Below are 15,113 nucleotides of genomic sequence, written 5' to 3' on the forward strand. Positions count from 1 at the left end.
GTACACTCTGGAGTTTAGAAGGATGAGAGGGCATCTCATTGAAACATATAAGATTTTTAAGGGCTTGGACACGCTAGAGGCAGGAAACATGTTCCCGACGTTGGGGGAGTCCAGAACAAGGGGCCACAGTTTAAGAAAAAGGAGTAAGCCATTTAGAACAGAGATGAGGAAACACTTTTTCTCACAGAGAGTGGTGAGTCTGTGGAATTCTCTGCCTCAGAGGGCGGTGGAGGCAGGTTCTTTGGATGCTTTCAAGAGAGAGCTAGTTAGGGCTGTTAAAAATAGCGGAGTCAGGGAATATGGGGAGAAGGCAGGAACGAGGTACTGATTGGGGATGATCAGCCATGATCACATTGAAAGGCAGTGCTGGCTTGAAGGGCCAAATGGCCTACTCCTGCACCTATTGTCTATTGTCTATTGAGACATCCACGAACTCCTATGGACCCGCTACGGACATTCTCCGAGTTTGAATCAGGGGGACACTCGGGAGAACTCTTGAATTGCCTCGTACAGTGGGACAGGCCCTTTACTTGTAGCAGCACAACAGAAATATAAACACAGTTATCTGTAAGATTGACACAAAATGTTGGAGTAACTCAGCGTGAAGGGGCAGCATCTCTGGAGAAGAGGAATGGGTGCCGTTTTTCAGTCCGAAGAAGGGTCTCGACCCGAAACATCACCCATTCCTTCTCTCCAGAGATACTGCCTGTCCCACTGAGTTACTCCGGCATTTTGCGTCTACCTTCGGTTTAAACCACCATCTGCAGTTCCTTCCTCCACAGTAAATACCATGATATACAACAACAACAAATCAGTACATAAAAACAACCAGCACATCGATGCAATCATACAGAAAGCCCATCAATGTCTCCTTAGAAGTTTGAGGAGATTCGGTATGTCAACAAATACGCTCTTGAATTTCTTCATGTGTATGGTAGAGGGTTAGGAGAGTTAGGAGGGAGACATAGATCAGCCATAATTGAATGGCAGTAGACTTGATGGGCCGAATGGCCTAATTCTGCTCCTATCACTTATCACACAGAGAGTGGTGAATCTCTGGAATTCTCTGCCACAGAAGGTAGTTGAGGCCAGTTCATTGGCTATATTTAACAGGGAGTTAGATGTGGCCCTTGTGGCTAAAGGGATCAGAGGGTATGGAGAGAAGGCAGGTACGGGATACTGAGTTGGATGATCAGCCAGGATCATATTGAATGGCGGTGCAGGCTCGAAGGGCCGAATGGCCTACTCCTGCACCTATTTTCTATGTTTCAATGACCTTATGACCATATATTAATTGGTTGCACCTCGCAACCGAGTTGCCTGGTTAAGCAACTTGAACGCCCAGGATTGAAGAAGACTGTAAAAAGTGGTGAACACTGCCCAGTCCATCATGGATACTGACCACTCCCACCATCGAAAGGATCAACAGTAGTTGCTGCCTCAAAAAGGCAGCCAGCATCATCAGAGATCCACACCACCCTGGCCACTCTCTCATTTCACTCCTGCCATTTGGAAGAAGGCACATGTGCCTGAAAACTGTAATGTCCAGGTTCAGGAGCATCTTCATCCCTACAACTATCAGGCTATGAAACACTACAACCTCCAAATAAGCTCAGAACTATATGGACTTGGGGGCATTTGTACTCCGTTTAAATGTCTGTTGTGGTGCTGCAAGTAAGATTTAAATTGTTCCGTTTCAGGACATATGACAATTAAGTACTCTTGATGCTTGACTTAATAATGTAAAGACAAATCAATAAAAAACAATGGCTCTGATGTCTATGCAGTTCGGAGTTTAGTTGGAGGATGTTGTGTTTAATACCCGTTGGTTGTTGGGAAGCATCTATTCCTGAATTTGGACGTTAGTTTTCAGGCTTGTTCCTGATGGCAGGAGTGAAATGAGAGCTTGGCCAGGGTGGTGTGGGTCCCGGTTGATGCTGGCTGCCTTTTTGACTCCTGTAACTTATGTCTTACTGTTTTACTGTAAGTTATGTCTTACAGTTTTAAGCCCCAGAATATGCCAGCCAGCCAGCTGCACTGTGCTACATTCACCAGCACTCATTTGAAAAACCCGTCCAGACACCATTGACCGCTGGTCACTCGGACAATGGTCTGGGCTGAATACCCTCAAGGTCCTGCGGGTCAAGGAGATGGTGGGTTCTGGAGAAATGGGTCTACATAGCATGGAAACAGGCCTTTGGCCCTAACATGAAATTAGAATTCTGGACTAGACCTGTATGCCTGCATTTGGCACATACCCCTTTGCAACCCTTCTTATCCACATATCTGTCCACACGCCTTTGGAAAGTCCTAATTGAATTCTCCCAATTTTGTTAGCCCTTGCTGTCTCCTCCCCTTCCCCAGCCCTCGGGCTCTCTTCCCATCCTTCAGCCCTCGGGCTCCTCCTCCTCCTTTTTCCTTTCTTCTCCCATTTAGTCTGAAGAAGGGTTTCAGCCCGAAACGTTGCCTATTTCCTTCGCTCCATAGATGCTGCTGTGCCCGCTGAGTATCTCCAGCATTTTTGTGTACCCTAATTGTATCCCTTGCAGATATGGACCACCTTCTGATTGAACACATTGCCCCTGAGGTCCCTTCATCTGAACTTTTCACAGTGGTTTCTGAAGAAAGATCATCGACGAGAAACATTAGTTCTCTCTCCACAGAAGCTGCCCGACCTGATGAGTAACTGCAGCATTTCTTGTTCTTATTTCAATTTCCAGCACATGTATTACTTTATGTCACATTTACTCACACTGTTTAATCCTACAATTTGCATTCATTCACAGTGTTCAATTTCAGGCTTCTGTTCTCATTGATTTTAGTGTGAGGAGTGTCTGAATTTCACACGGGTAGCAAATCTAAGAAGCAAATGCTCTGAGTAACCTGTGGTTTCCAGCAGGCGGGGTTAACGGAGAGGGGATAGGAAGTGTTTTATGACTGAGGCTTGGAGAGTTAGCAACGATCGTGTGAAAGGGCACAGCCCAGCATTAGACCTTACCACAGAGCAAGCCTTTGTTCAACTTCCCTCAGAAAGCCAGTGTGAAACTTGTAGAGCGGGTCAAAGTTCGAGAACATTAAGTTCTTCAACTGTTCAGGCATGGCGTCGTCTCTGGCCAGAGCGCTCTGGAAAGACTAGGAGAGAGATAAAGAAGTCAATATTAGACAGTGGAGTAGAGTATGGTGTTTACAGAGTACTGTGTTTAAATATCTGTTGTACTGCTGGAAGTAAGAATATCATTGTTCCGTTTCATCGTTCATTGTACATATGGCAATAAAACACTCTTTGAGTGTAACTGGCATACACTGGGCGTTTGCATACCAACGCTCTACGCACTACACAAAAGTAGGGTGATGGTCACCTTGGGTGCGAAGAATGTTATTGTTCCATTTCGGGACAAATGATAATAAAACGCTCTTGACACTTGACATTGAGTGTAGAAAATACACAGAGGAGAATTTCACTGTCACACATCAGACTTGCAGTCAAATCCAAAGTAATTTGATTCTCTCTTTTTCCTTTCATTTGTGAAGTTGAATACATTGCATTAAAATCCATTACTTCACCTGAGAACAAAGAGGGAGAGGGAAGGCGTGACCTCGAGTGGTGGGAGTTGGAGTTAAGGCTGCAAGTATTCCTTCCAGAACATTCAGCTCAGCTCACGTATCAGATGGAGTGAAACGGGGAATCAGATGCCTTTCCTGGGTGACTGCATTGTGCACATTACTCTCCAGAGCCCTACCATTCACTGTGAAGAACCTGCCCTGGTTTGTCTTGAGAAAATGCAACTGCACTCTAATCTAAATTATACTCCATCTGCCATGCCTCGCCCCACTGACCTAGATAATCAAGATCTGCTGAAATTGTTAATAACTTTCTTCACCATCTACAATGCTACCTATTTTATTGTCACCGAAAAACTCACTAACCAACTGCCTTGTGTTTTGGTCAGTTTTGGCACAGTTCTAGTCTCCTAATCTGAGGAAAGACATTCTTGCCATAGAGGGAGTACAGAAAAGGTTCACCAGACTGATTCCTGGGATGTCAGGACTTTCATATGAAGAAAGACTGGATAGACTCGGCTAGAATTTAGAAGATTGAGGGGGGGATCTTATAGAAACTTACAAAATTCTTAAGGGGTTGGACAGGCTAGATGCAGGAAGATTGTTCCCAATGTTGGGGAAGTCCAGAACAAGGGGTCACAGTTTAAGGATAATGGGGAAATCTTTTAGGACCGAGATGAGAAAAACATTTTTCACACAGAGAGTGGTGAATCTCTGGAAATCTCTGCCACAGAAGGTAGTCGAGGCCAGTTCATTGGCTATATTTGAGAGGGAGTTAGATGTGGCCCTTGTGGCTAAAGGGATCAGAGGGTATGGAGAGAAGGCAGGTACAGGATACTGAGTTGGATGATCAGTCATGATCATATTGAATGGCGGTGCAGGCTCGAAGGGCCGAATGACCTACTCTTGCACCTATTTTCTATGTTCCTATGTTTCTATGTTTTCTCATTCATATTACTGCTTCTAATTACTATCTTGGCTCTATCACCCTGCTTTGGTTCCATTAACCTCAATCTCTCAAATTATCAAACGCTATTCAAATCAAGTCATGACATTCAGACCTTGCATACGTTTTTGGGTGGGGAGATTTCCAGTGTATGATGATATCCAAACTTCAGATTTCTTGATTCCTGATGTCAGATATCCTGATTCTAAAGCACCAGTTTGTTCTGTTTAGTTTAGTTTAGAGATACAACACGGAAACAGGCCCTTCGGCCCACCGAGTCCATGCCGAGCAGTGATCCCCGCACACTAACACTCTCCTACACACCATTTTACTAAGCCAATTAGCCTACAAACCTGTACGTCTTTAGAGTGTGGGGGAAAAAAAACAGAGATCTCAGAGAAAACCCACACAGGTCGCGGTGAGAACGTACAAACTCCATACAGACAGCACATACAGTCAGGATTAAACCCAGGTCTCCGGGTCTCTGGAGCTGTAAGGCAGCAACTCTACCGTTGCGTCACTATGCTGCCTGAGTTCCCACCAGAGTTTCTCTATCATACTCATTAAACCTTTAATTTTCTTGAAAAACCTCAGCTTAAATATAGAAATATCTAGACTTCCACACTCAGAGGAATCTTGGGACATATTGACAGGAAAAAAAAAAGTTCATATTTAGATTAGTTCAGAGCTACAGCATGGAAACAGGCCCTTCGTCCCAACAAGTCCAGGCTGACAAGCCTATACACTAGCACCATTTGTACGTTCTCCCACCATCTTATACACTAGGGACAATTTACAATTTACAGAAGCCAATTAACCTAAAAACCGTACGTCTTTGGAGTGTGGGAGGAAACTGGAGTACCCGGAGAAAACCCATGTGGTCTCAGGGAGAATGTACAAACTCTGTACAGACAGCACCCGGAGTCAGAATCAAATCCAGGTTGTATAGTTCTCACATTGCAAGCTATTTGAATATTTTCTACCTTTCGTGTTCAAAACATTTCAAGAGTCAATAAGCGTTTAATTGTCATATGTACTGACAATGGAACAATGACATTGTTACACCTGCAAACATAGTATTCATAGATAACATAATGAACACAAAAAATACTATAAATTAAAAACCCCAATATTAGTGCAAAAAGCTCGAAGTCCTTTGTGTAACCAAGGCCGCTCATGATTCATTGTTTAGTTTAAAACATTTCTCTCCACACCACAAATGTTACCATGGATACAGGAGCCAGCAACTTCCCATCAATGCTCCTCACTGGAATCTCCCCTGTCGCTCTGTTCCTGCCTTCACACAGGGTCAGGGACAATCTCTGCCCTGATGTAACGAAGTGAAGAGACTTCCCATGGGTGAAAGAAGTTTATCCCTGCTCCGTTATTATTTGGAAATTTGCAAAATACGAAATCTATGCATTTATTGAAAAAGAAAACCAACGGAGCATTTCTATAAGACCCCTCTCACGACAACCGAAAGCGTAGTATCCGGAATGAGACTTGAACCCTGAACCCTCTGACTCAGAGGGGAGAGCGCTGCCCACTGGCACAACCAGTGTTGGGAACCGTGCAAGATTGGCACTGCAGTCTCTTGCTGTATGCATGTAGAAAGCTGCACTTTATGCACTAGAGTGGAACTAATTAAACTCTGCTATTTATTTCTATCTTGCAGGATCCCGATATATCTGGACCAAATTAAACAGATAATGGAAAGATTCTAAATTAGACACTGAATTGGGGCATAAAAGCTGCTGTGATGTGGGCTCCTGTCACCATGTAACAAGATGAGATGTATTGTGTAGTTTCGGCAAAGAACATCTGCAATGAAACGAGGAATCAAATCAAACCTGACTACTTTATTTAATTTCCTGTCTTGTACTAATTTGGAATCGGACCAATTCGTGCATATCTTCAAGTTCAACAGAAGGAACAAAAGGCAAACTAAATGTGTTGGGTAAAAATGAACAACATTTTGCTCTAGTATTAAAGATTTCTCTCTAACTTGTACAATGAGTACAACATGACGACTAAACCAATACCTATGCACTTGGTTGTCTCTGTACTGTACACTGACAATGACAATTAAAATTGAATCTGAATCTGAATCTGAATCTGAATCTGAATCTGGTGACCAAGACTAATTCCCAGTGAAGTAACACCATGTTTTTAAAATTGTCATCTTTGTTTTCAAATCTCTTTACCTCTATAACCCTCTCCCTTGCTAGGAGCCTTTGAGGTATCTGCATCACTACACTTCAGATCTCTGTAGATTTAGAAACATAGAAACACAGAAAATAGGTGCAGGAGTAGGGCATTTGGCCTTCCGAGCCTGCACCGCCAGTCGATATGATCATGGCTGATCATCCAACTCAGTATCCCATCCCTGCCTTCTCTCCATAGCCCCTGATCCCTTTAGCCACAAGGGCCACATCTAATTCCCTCTTAAATATAGCCAATGAACTGGCCTCAACTACCTTCTGTGGCAGAGAATTCCACAGATTCAACACTCTCTGTGTAAAAAATGATTTTCTCATCTCGGTCCTAAAAGACTTCCCTCTTGTCCTTAAACTGTGACCCCTAGTTCTGGACTTCCCCAACATCGGGAACAATCTTCCTGCATCTAGCCTGTCCAACCCCTTAAGAATTGTGTTTCTATAACATCCCCCCTCAATCTTCTAAATTCCAGCGAGTACAAGCCGAGTCTATCCAGTCTTTCTTCATATGAGTCCTGCCATCCCAGGAATCAGTCTGGTGAACCTTCTCTGTACTCCCTCTATGGCAAGAATGTATTTCCTCAGATTAGGAGACCAAAACTGTACGCAATACTGCAGGTGTGGTCTCACCCTGTACAACTGCAGTAAAACCTCCCTGCTCTTATACTCAAATCCTTTTGCTATGAATGCTAACATACCATTCACTTTCTTCACTGCCTGCTGCACCTGCATGCCTACTTTCAATGACTGGTGTACCATGACACCCAGTTCTCGTTGCATCTCCCCTTTTCCTAATCGGCCACCATTCAGATAATAGTCTACTTTCCTGTTTTTGCCACCAAAGTGGATAACCTCACATTTATCCACATATTTCCTCATATTATCCTCATATTTAGTTGTTCCTCACTGCTGGTCTGACGGTAAGCTCTGAAATTTCCACCTTAACCCTCACTGCTTCTTTCTCCTACTTTAAGACGCTTCTTTGCTCAGTCTTCGGTCAGCTGCCCTAATGGTTTTTTGAGGGTTTGGTGTCAGTTCTCTTTGTTGGATAATGACCCATGGATTACTGCACCAGGTCTGGTCACAGCCAGTCCAATGCCAGGACAAGTCGGGTGTGGGGCATTTCTATACTTTGCTGTAACAGCACTTACATTGGAACCAGCAGCACTCCGATCATGCTGTCAGTCGCAGTGCAGGTCTCGCATGTGTTGTGAATGCACCACGCCAGACATCCAGGTCAACTCTTGACCGCCAGTGCTGTGTGCGAGCGTGCGTGTGTGTGTGTGTGTGTGCACGCACACAATCTCCTTGTGACTGCGCGGCTTTCCTCTGGGTGCTCTGTCTTCCTCCTGCATCCCGACAGTGTGCAGGTTGAGGGGTTAATTGGCTTCTGTAAACTGCTGCTAGTGTGTGGACTGAGTAGTGGGATCTGGTGGAAATTGATGGTATTGTGGGAAGAATAAAATGGGATCTCAATGTAAATGTGCGTTTGATGGTTGGCATGGACTCAAAGGGCTGAAGGGCCTGTTTCTGCGTTGTATGGCTCTTTGTCCCAGGGACCCAGTGAATCCATCGTGGAGAAAAGGTTCCAACTCGGGCTGAATCTCTGTATGTTTCATCCTATGGCTCCCTACAGCTTCACCAGTCAACCACTCTCACTACCTCCTGTCCCATAAGGACGAGGGACCATCGGGATTATATTGCATACTTTTGTAACTTTGTTGACGCCCTATACATGGCCACCATTTGCATACTTGGGCATTGTATGCAAAACGAAGACTTTCACTGTACCAAGTACACGTGACAATAAAGCATCAAACATTAGCTGCCATGATTGTGCAAAGCATGTTGATCTACTCAGTCACTCAAATCACATTTCGCAGAACTCAGCTCTCGAACTAGCAAGGATATTCTTGTTATGGAATGAATTGCTGGCCAGTGGTTGCAACAAATGATAGAACATTGGACAGTACAGAACAGGAACAACTATGATGCTGATCTAAACTCATTCCACCTGCTCCCACGTTTCCCTCATTACCCTGCCTCTTCACGTGTCTAATAATGACTTTTCAGTGTTCTATCTCATCTGCTTCTACCATTTCCCTTGACAATGAGTTCCAGTCACTTAAGGGTCTGTCCCACGAGCATGCGACTGCATGCGGCGAGCACGACCAAACCGGAAGCGGGGGCCACGCGGAGGTCGAGTGATCCCGTACGAGTTGACATGAAGTTCGAGCGAAATCCGCGGGAAGTTCACGCTAGGCGTACGCCGTCAAGACGCTGCGTACGGCGTCGAAACGCTGCGTACGCCCGTCGAGGTGGTGCGTACGGCGTAGAGGCGGCTGCGGGCCGGCAAGCCGTTGCCGCGTGGAATTTTTGAACAGTGTCAGTTTTTCGGAGCCCCATGTGTCGGGACCAGCTCCGCACAACTCCATACGGCTCCGACGATCTAAGTGAGACCGGCCCCGCGAGGCCGTACGGCTCAAGCGACCACGTCGCATGCTCGTGGGACAAGCCTTTTAGCTTATAGTTAATTTATTGTCACGTGTACCGATGTACAGTGAAAGTTTTTTTTGTTAGGTGCTAACCAGTCAGCGGAAAGACTATACATGATTACAATCGAGCCGTCCACAGTGATAAAGGGAATAATTTTTAGTAAAAGATAAAGTCCAGTAAAGTCCAATTAAAGATAGACCGACAGTCAGGTAGATAGTAGCTCAGGACCGCTCTCTAAGTTGTTGGTAGGATGGTTCAGTTGCCTGATAACAGCTGGAAAGAAACTGTACCTGAATGTGGAGGTGTGCATTTTCACACCTCTTGCTTGATGGGAGAGGGGAGAAGAGGGAGTGGCCAGGGTGAGACTCGTCCATGATTATACTGGTGGTCTTAAACTGAGTCAGCGGAAAGGAGGTTGGTTTGTGTGATGGTCTGGGCTGCATCCTCAATTCTCTGCAATTTGTTGCAGTTTTGGATGGGATCTACCTACCACATTTCCCGGCAATGAAGACGTCATTTTTTACCCAAAAATAAGGCAGGAATATTTACCTGCGTCTTGGAGGCCGAAGGTTAGGTTGTTAGCCGAGAAAGATAGACTTGGCTATTCCTCAGTACAGCAACATCAAGAATGATGTTGCTGTACTGAGGGGTAGCCAGGTCTATCCGTCATTGCTGGCAGGAGCGTTGAGAAGGAGGGGGTCGGGGATCATGCCAGCAACTCACTCGCTTACTGCTGCCGCGGCGGTCAGTGCGTGGAGCCACTGCATTTGGGCCGGGGAGGGAAGTAGCTCGGGTGGCTGCGAGCATCCGCCGGGACCGGACTGCGAAACCGGCCGCCACCTCAGCGCCTTCTGCTGACCAGCCCGCCAGCCAGCCACGGTGTCATTTGGCACAGCTGCAACCAATGGAGGTGGTGGTTGGTGGGTAGCTACTGGGCAGAGGGCTGGCTGCTCTGTCCCGGGCTCGCTCTCTCTCTCTCTCTCTACTAGCCCCGGGGCAGGCGACCTGGGCGCTACAGCCAGTCACGGGGCAGGCGACCTGGGAATTGCAGCTAGTCCCGGGGATGCGAGGGATCTGGGAACTGCAGCCAGTCCCAGGGCACGCAGGCGGCGTTGCCGACCCCTGGACTAAACCAAACCTTTGATCCTGAGTAAAAAAACATACCTTCATGAATCTCCATTAAATTTTCCCCATCTGACCTTAAAGCTATACCCCTCTAGACTCTGACATTTCCACCATGGGAAAAGGTTTCTGACTATCTACACTGTCTATGCCTCTCATAATTGTACGTATTTCTATCAGGTTTCCACTCAGCCTCTCACATTTCAGAGAAAATAATTCAAATTTGTCCGAGCTCGCCTTATAGCAAATACTTTCCAATCCAAGTTATATCCTGGTGGACCTCTTCTGCAGCCTCTCCAAAGCCTCCACATCTTTCTGGTAAATGCAGTGACCAGAATTGCGCACAATGCTTGAATTGCAGCCTAACCAATGTCCTATAAAGCTGCATCATGGCTTGTCAATTTAATGAAGGCGAGCATGTTCAATGCATTCTTTACGACCTTATCTACGTGCATTACTGCTTTCAGGGAGCTATGGACTTGCACTCCAAGATCCGTCTGTACATGAATGCTGGTAATGGTCCTGACATTTACTGTATATTTTCCTCTTGAATTTGACCGATGTTGACCAACATGCAGAAAACACAGTTAGGCAAGCAGGGGGTTGACTTTACTGTAGCCTTGGCCTCCCCTAACTTTATACATTTATTCCACTTCACCGTAACTAATTCTGGGGACCAGACACCATGCAAATACACGTGCAGTACACACAATGGCAAGAAATACATACAAGAAAAGGGACGGAGATGCAGAAACCCAGAGAAATATAGAGAAAGGCACACATTGACACAAAGAAAGGAAAACAGACAAACTTGCACAGACAGTCACCCACAAGGGAAAACAGAAGGGCAGGAGCAAGGGCAAGTGTAAAGGGCCTGTCCCACGAGCATGCGACTGCATGCAGCAAGCGCGACCAAACCGGAAGCGGGGGCCGCGCGGAGGCCGCGCTGAGGTCGAGTGATCCCCGTACAGGGCCGGTCCCACCAGCATGCAACTGCACGCGGCGAGCGCGACCAAACCAGAAGCGGGAGCCGCGCGGAGGTTGAGTGAGTGACGTGAAGTTCGAGCGAAGTCCGCAGGAAGTTCACGCGTGACGTACGGCGTCAAGACACTGTGTATGCCCGTCGAGATGGTGCATACGGCCTTAATGCGGCTGCGGACCGGCAGGCCATTGCCACGCGGAATTTTTGAACACTGTCAGTTTTCCGGAGCCCGACGCATTGTCAGGACCAGCCCTGCACAACTCCATACGGCTCCGGCGATCAAAGTGGGACCGGCCCCGCGAGGCCGGACGGCTCAAGCGACCATGTTAGGTCGCGCTTGCTGCATGCAGTCGCATGCTCGTGGGACAGGCCCTTTAGTGTGAAAATACATGTGCACAGCCACAATGACGTCTGCGTAACTCCCAGCTGGAGGGAACCCAGCACACAGTGTTAACAGTGAATGTCAGGAGCTGAATATACAATGACATACCCAACACTGGTTAACACATACCGTTGTGATGACCTCAAGATCCTTTAGGTAGGTTCGTTCCGTGGTGGACACTTCTTTGGCAATAAAATAAGCTTTGTCTGCTGGGAACCGCTGGAAAATACAGAGCAAAAACTTCCATTAGTTTGGACTTTGTCCCGTGGTTTTATTCGTACAATTTCAAATAAGGTTTCACGACCACATGTAAACCAGCCCAGCACTGGGGATGGGGAACTGCCACCTCAATGTCGGCACAATTGTTGGGCACCCACCTCCCCTGGAACTGAAGCTTGGCCAAACAAATGGAAGCCCGTTTCAAGTGGATCAATGGATCGATGTCGGAGACCTTCTTTGGAGAGCTCGCAACTTTGGGTCAAAATGACAGCTGTGCAATCTTTCGCCTCCACCTGACACCTCCAATAAAGATGCACTTTGTCCTCACTGCCTTGGAATATCAACTTTCTGTCCTGACACTTAAACCCACACAAACTCTGACCCAGCGAAGAGAATGGGACCCAGTAATTTGTGGCTGAAGTTACCATCATTAACGCTGTCATAGAAACAGAAACATAGAAAATAGGTGCAGGAGTAGGCCATTTGGCCCTTCGAGCCTGCACCGCCATTCAATATGATCATGGCTGATCATCCAACTCAGTATCCCGTACCTGCCTTCTCTCCATACCACCTGATCCCCTTAGCTACAAGGGCCACATCTAACTCCCTCTTAAATATAGCCAATAAACTGGCCTCAACTACCTTCTGTGGCAGAGAATTCCAGAGATTCACCACTTTCTGTGTGAAAAATGTTTTTCTCATCTCGGTCCTAAACGATTTCCCCTTTATCCTTAAACTGTGACCCCTTGTTCTGGACTTCCCCAACATCGGGAACAATCTTCCTGCATCTAGCCTGTCCAACCCCTTAAGAATTTTGTATGTTTCTATAAGATCCCCCCTCAATCTTCTAAATTCTAGCGAGTACAAGCCGAGTCTTGTATCGTATCATATCATATGATATGAAATATCATAAAGGACATTTGAAATATCATAAAGGACATTTCCCACCCCGGACACTCCCTGTTTGAACTGTTGCCGTCAGGCAGACGGTACAGATCTACAAGGACAAGGACAAATAGACTAAAAAACAGTTTTTACCCCACTGCTATAAAAGCACTAAATGTAGCCGCCAAGGAACGCAGGGGCGATACAGACTAAGGGACTGTGGTAACTGTGGAATCGACAGAAGGATGGAGGGTTGGGTGTGTATGCGTGCTTTGTCCGTGATATTTATTTAGTTGTTTATCTTTAATATTTTACCTTGTATGTATCGTTAGCTTTTAGAAATGTTTGAATGCTGCACTGACTGGCTGACATTTTAAATTTCGTTGTACATGGTTCATGTTACAATGACAATAAAGAAACTATTCTAATCAGTCTTTCTTCATATGAAAGTCCTGACATCCCAGGAATCAGTCTGGTGAACCTTCTCTGTACTCCCTCTATGGCAAGAATGTCTTTCCTCAGATTAGGGAAAGAATGTCTTTCCTCAGATTAAGAATCCCCCAGAGTATTTTAGTTGTACAACACAGGCCTTTTGGCCCAACTCATCCTTGCTGACTGTGATGCAAATTTATGCTAATCCCATTTAACTGTATTAGGCCTGTATCCCATGTCTTTTCTAATCCACATACCTATAAAAATACCTTCTAAAAGCTTTTTTTTTTTTTCTGACTGGAAAAACCTGCCCCATCAAATTTCTCCTCTCTCTCTAGTTTCTGTGCCCTCTAGTTTCATACTCTTCCATCCTAGGAAATACTGAGACTCTCTACTGTGCCGATGTCTCCCATAACTCCGTAAACCTCTGTAAGGTCATGCCTCAGCCTCTTATGTTCCAGTGGAAACGTTTTAGAGATGCAGCGTGGAAACACGCCCTTCGGTTCACCGAGTCCATGCCGACCTTCGATCACACGTATACTAATTCTATGTTATCTCTGTTTTGCATCCTATGCACGAGGGGTAATTTACAGAAGCCAATTAACCTACAAACCTACCTGTCTTTGGAACGTAGGAGGATACTAGAGCACCCAGAGAACATACAAACCCCATACAGACTGCACCCATAGTCAGGATTGTACTCAGGTGTCTGACGCTGTGAGGCAGCAACTCTACCGCTGCACCACCCAACCCAGTCTCACCAATCTCCCCTTTTAAGTGCAGCCATCTGCTCCAGCCTCAATAGACTATAGACAATAGGTGCAGGAGTAGGCCATTCAGCCCTTCGAGCCAGCACTGCCATTCAATGCGATCATGGCTGATCATCCACAATCAGTACCCCGTTCCTGCCTTCTCCCCATATCCCCTGACTCCGCTATCTTTAGGAGCTCTATCAAGCGCTCTCTTGATAGTATCCAGAGAACCAACCTCCACCGCCCTCTGAGGGAGAGAATGCCACAGGCTCACCACTCTCTGTGTGAAAAAGTGTTTCCTCATCTCTGTTCTAAATGCCTTAACCCTTATTCTTAAACTGTGGACCCTGGTTCTGGACTCCCCCAACATCGGGAACATGTTTCCTGCCTCTAGCGTGTCAAAACCCTTAATAATCTTATATGTTTCAATAAGGTCTCTTCTCATCCTTCCAAATTCCAGTGTATACAAACCCAGCCGCTCCGTTCTCTCAGCATGACAGTCCCGCAACACCAGGAATTAACCTTGTGAACCTACGCTGCACTCCCTCAATAGCAAGAATGTCCTTTCTCAAAGTAGGGGACCAAAACTGCACATAATACTCCAGGTGTGGTCTCATTGGGGCCCTGTAGAACTGCAGAAGGATCTCATTGCTCCTATACTCAACTCCTCTTGTTATGAAGGCCAACATGCCATTCGCTTTCTTCACTGCCTGTTGTACCTGCATGCTTACATTCATTGACTGATGAACAAGGACCCCCAGATCCCATTGTACTTCCCCTTTTCCCTCCAGCTGCTGAGATAACCAGAAGCCTACCTTCCTCCTCATCTCCTCCTCATCGTCCGTCTTGACACAAGTGGCGTCGGTCAGCAGGGGTGTGATGAGTGGCGAGTGTGATTTGCCATCGGGGCTCAGGCTGGGAGACAGGGACAGGTTGAGGAGGCCGGGACCCGCCTGCGAGTTCAGCGAGAGGTCGGATGCATGTGGGCTGTATGCCGGGGACACTGCAAAAAGGCACAGGAAGTCACGTCACACATCCACCCAACTTTCCCCTCATCCCCCTGGATCAAGCTCTTCTTTTCCACTCCCCTGACCCAGTAACCCTGTCCCTTGCCCCTCCC

At 46.4% G+C, this 15,113-nt stretch overlaps 1 protein-coding gene across 1 annotated transcript in view; it reads right to left on the minus strand.

Annotated features, from left to right (window-relative positions):
- The window catches only part of farp1 (FERM, RhoGEF (ARHGEF) and pleckstrin domain protein 1 (chondrocyte-derived)), a 254,948-nt gene that overhangs the window by 60,432 nt on the left and 179,403 nt on the right, over positions 1-15,113 (minus strand). Inside the window, exons 14-16 of the mRNA XM_055636674.1 lie at positions 14,809-14,996; positions 11,835-11,924; positions 2,999-3,132 (exon numbers count right to left, since the gene is read on the minus strand). Of these exons, the coding sequence (XP_055492649.1) occupies positions 2,999-3,132; positions 11,835-11,924; positions 14,809-14,996 (412 nt within the window). The remainder of the gene's footprint in view (positions 1-2,998; positions 3,133-11,834; positions 11,925-14,808; positions 14,997-15,113) is intronic.

Source organism: Leucoraja erinacea, chromosome 6 (assembly GCF_028641065.1).
Source record: "Leucoraja erinacea ecotype New England chromosome 6, Leri_hhj_1, whole genome shotgun sequence".
NCBI classification, from domain to species: Eukaryota; Metazoa; Chordata; class Chondrichthyes; order Rajiformes; family Rajidae; genus Leucoraja; species Leucoraja erinaceus.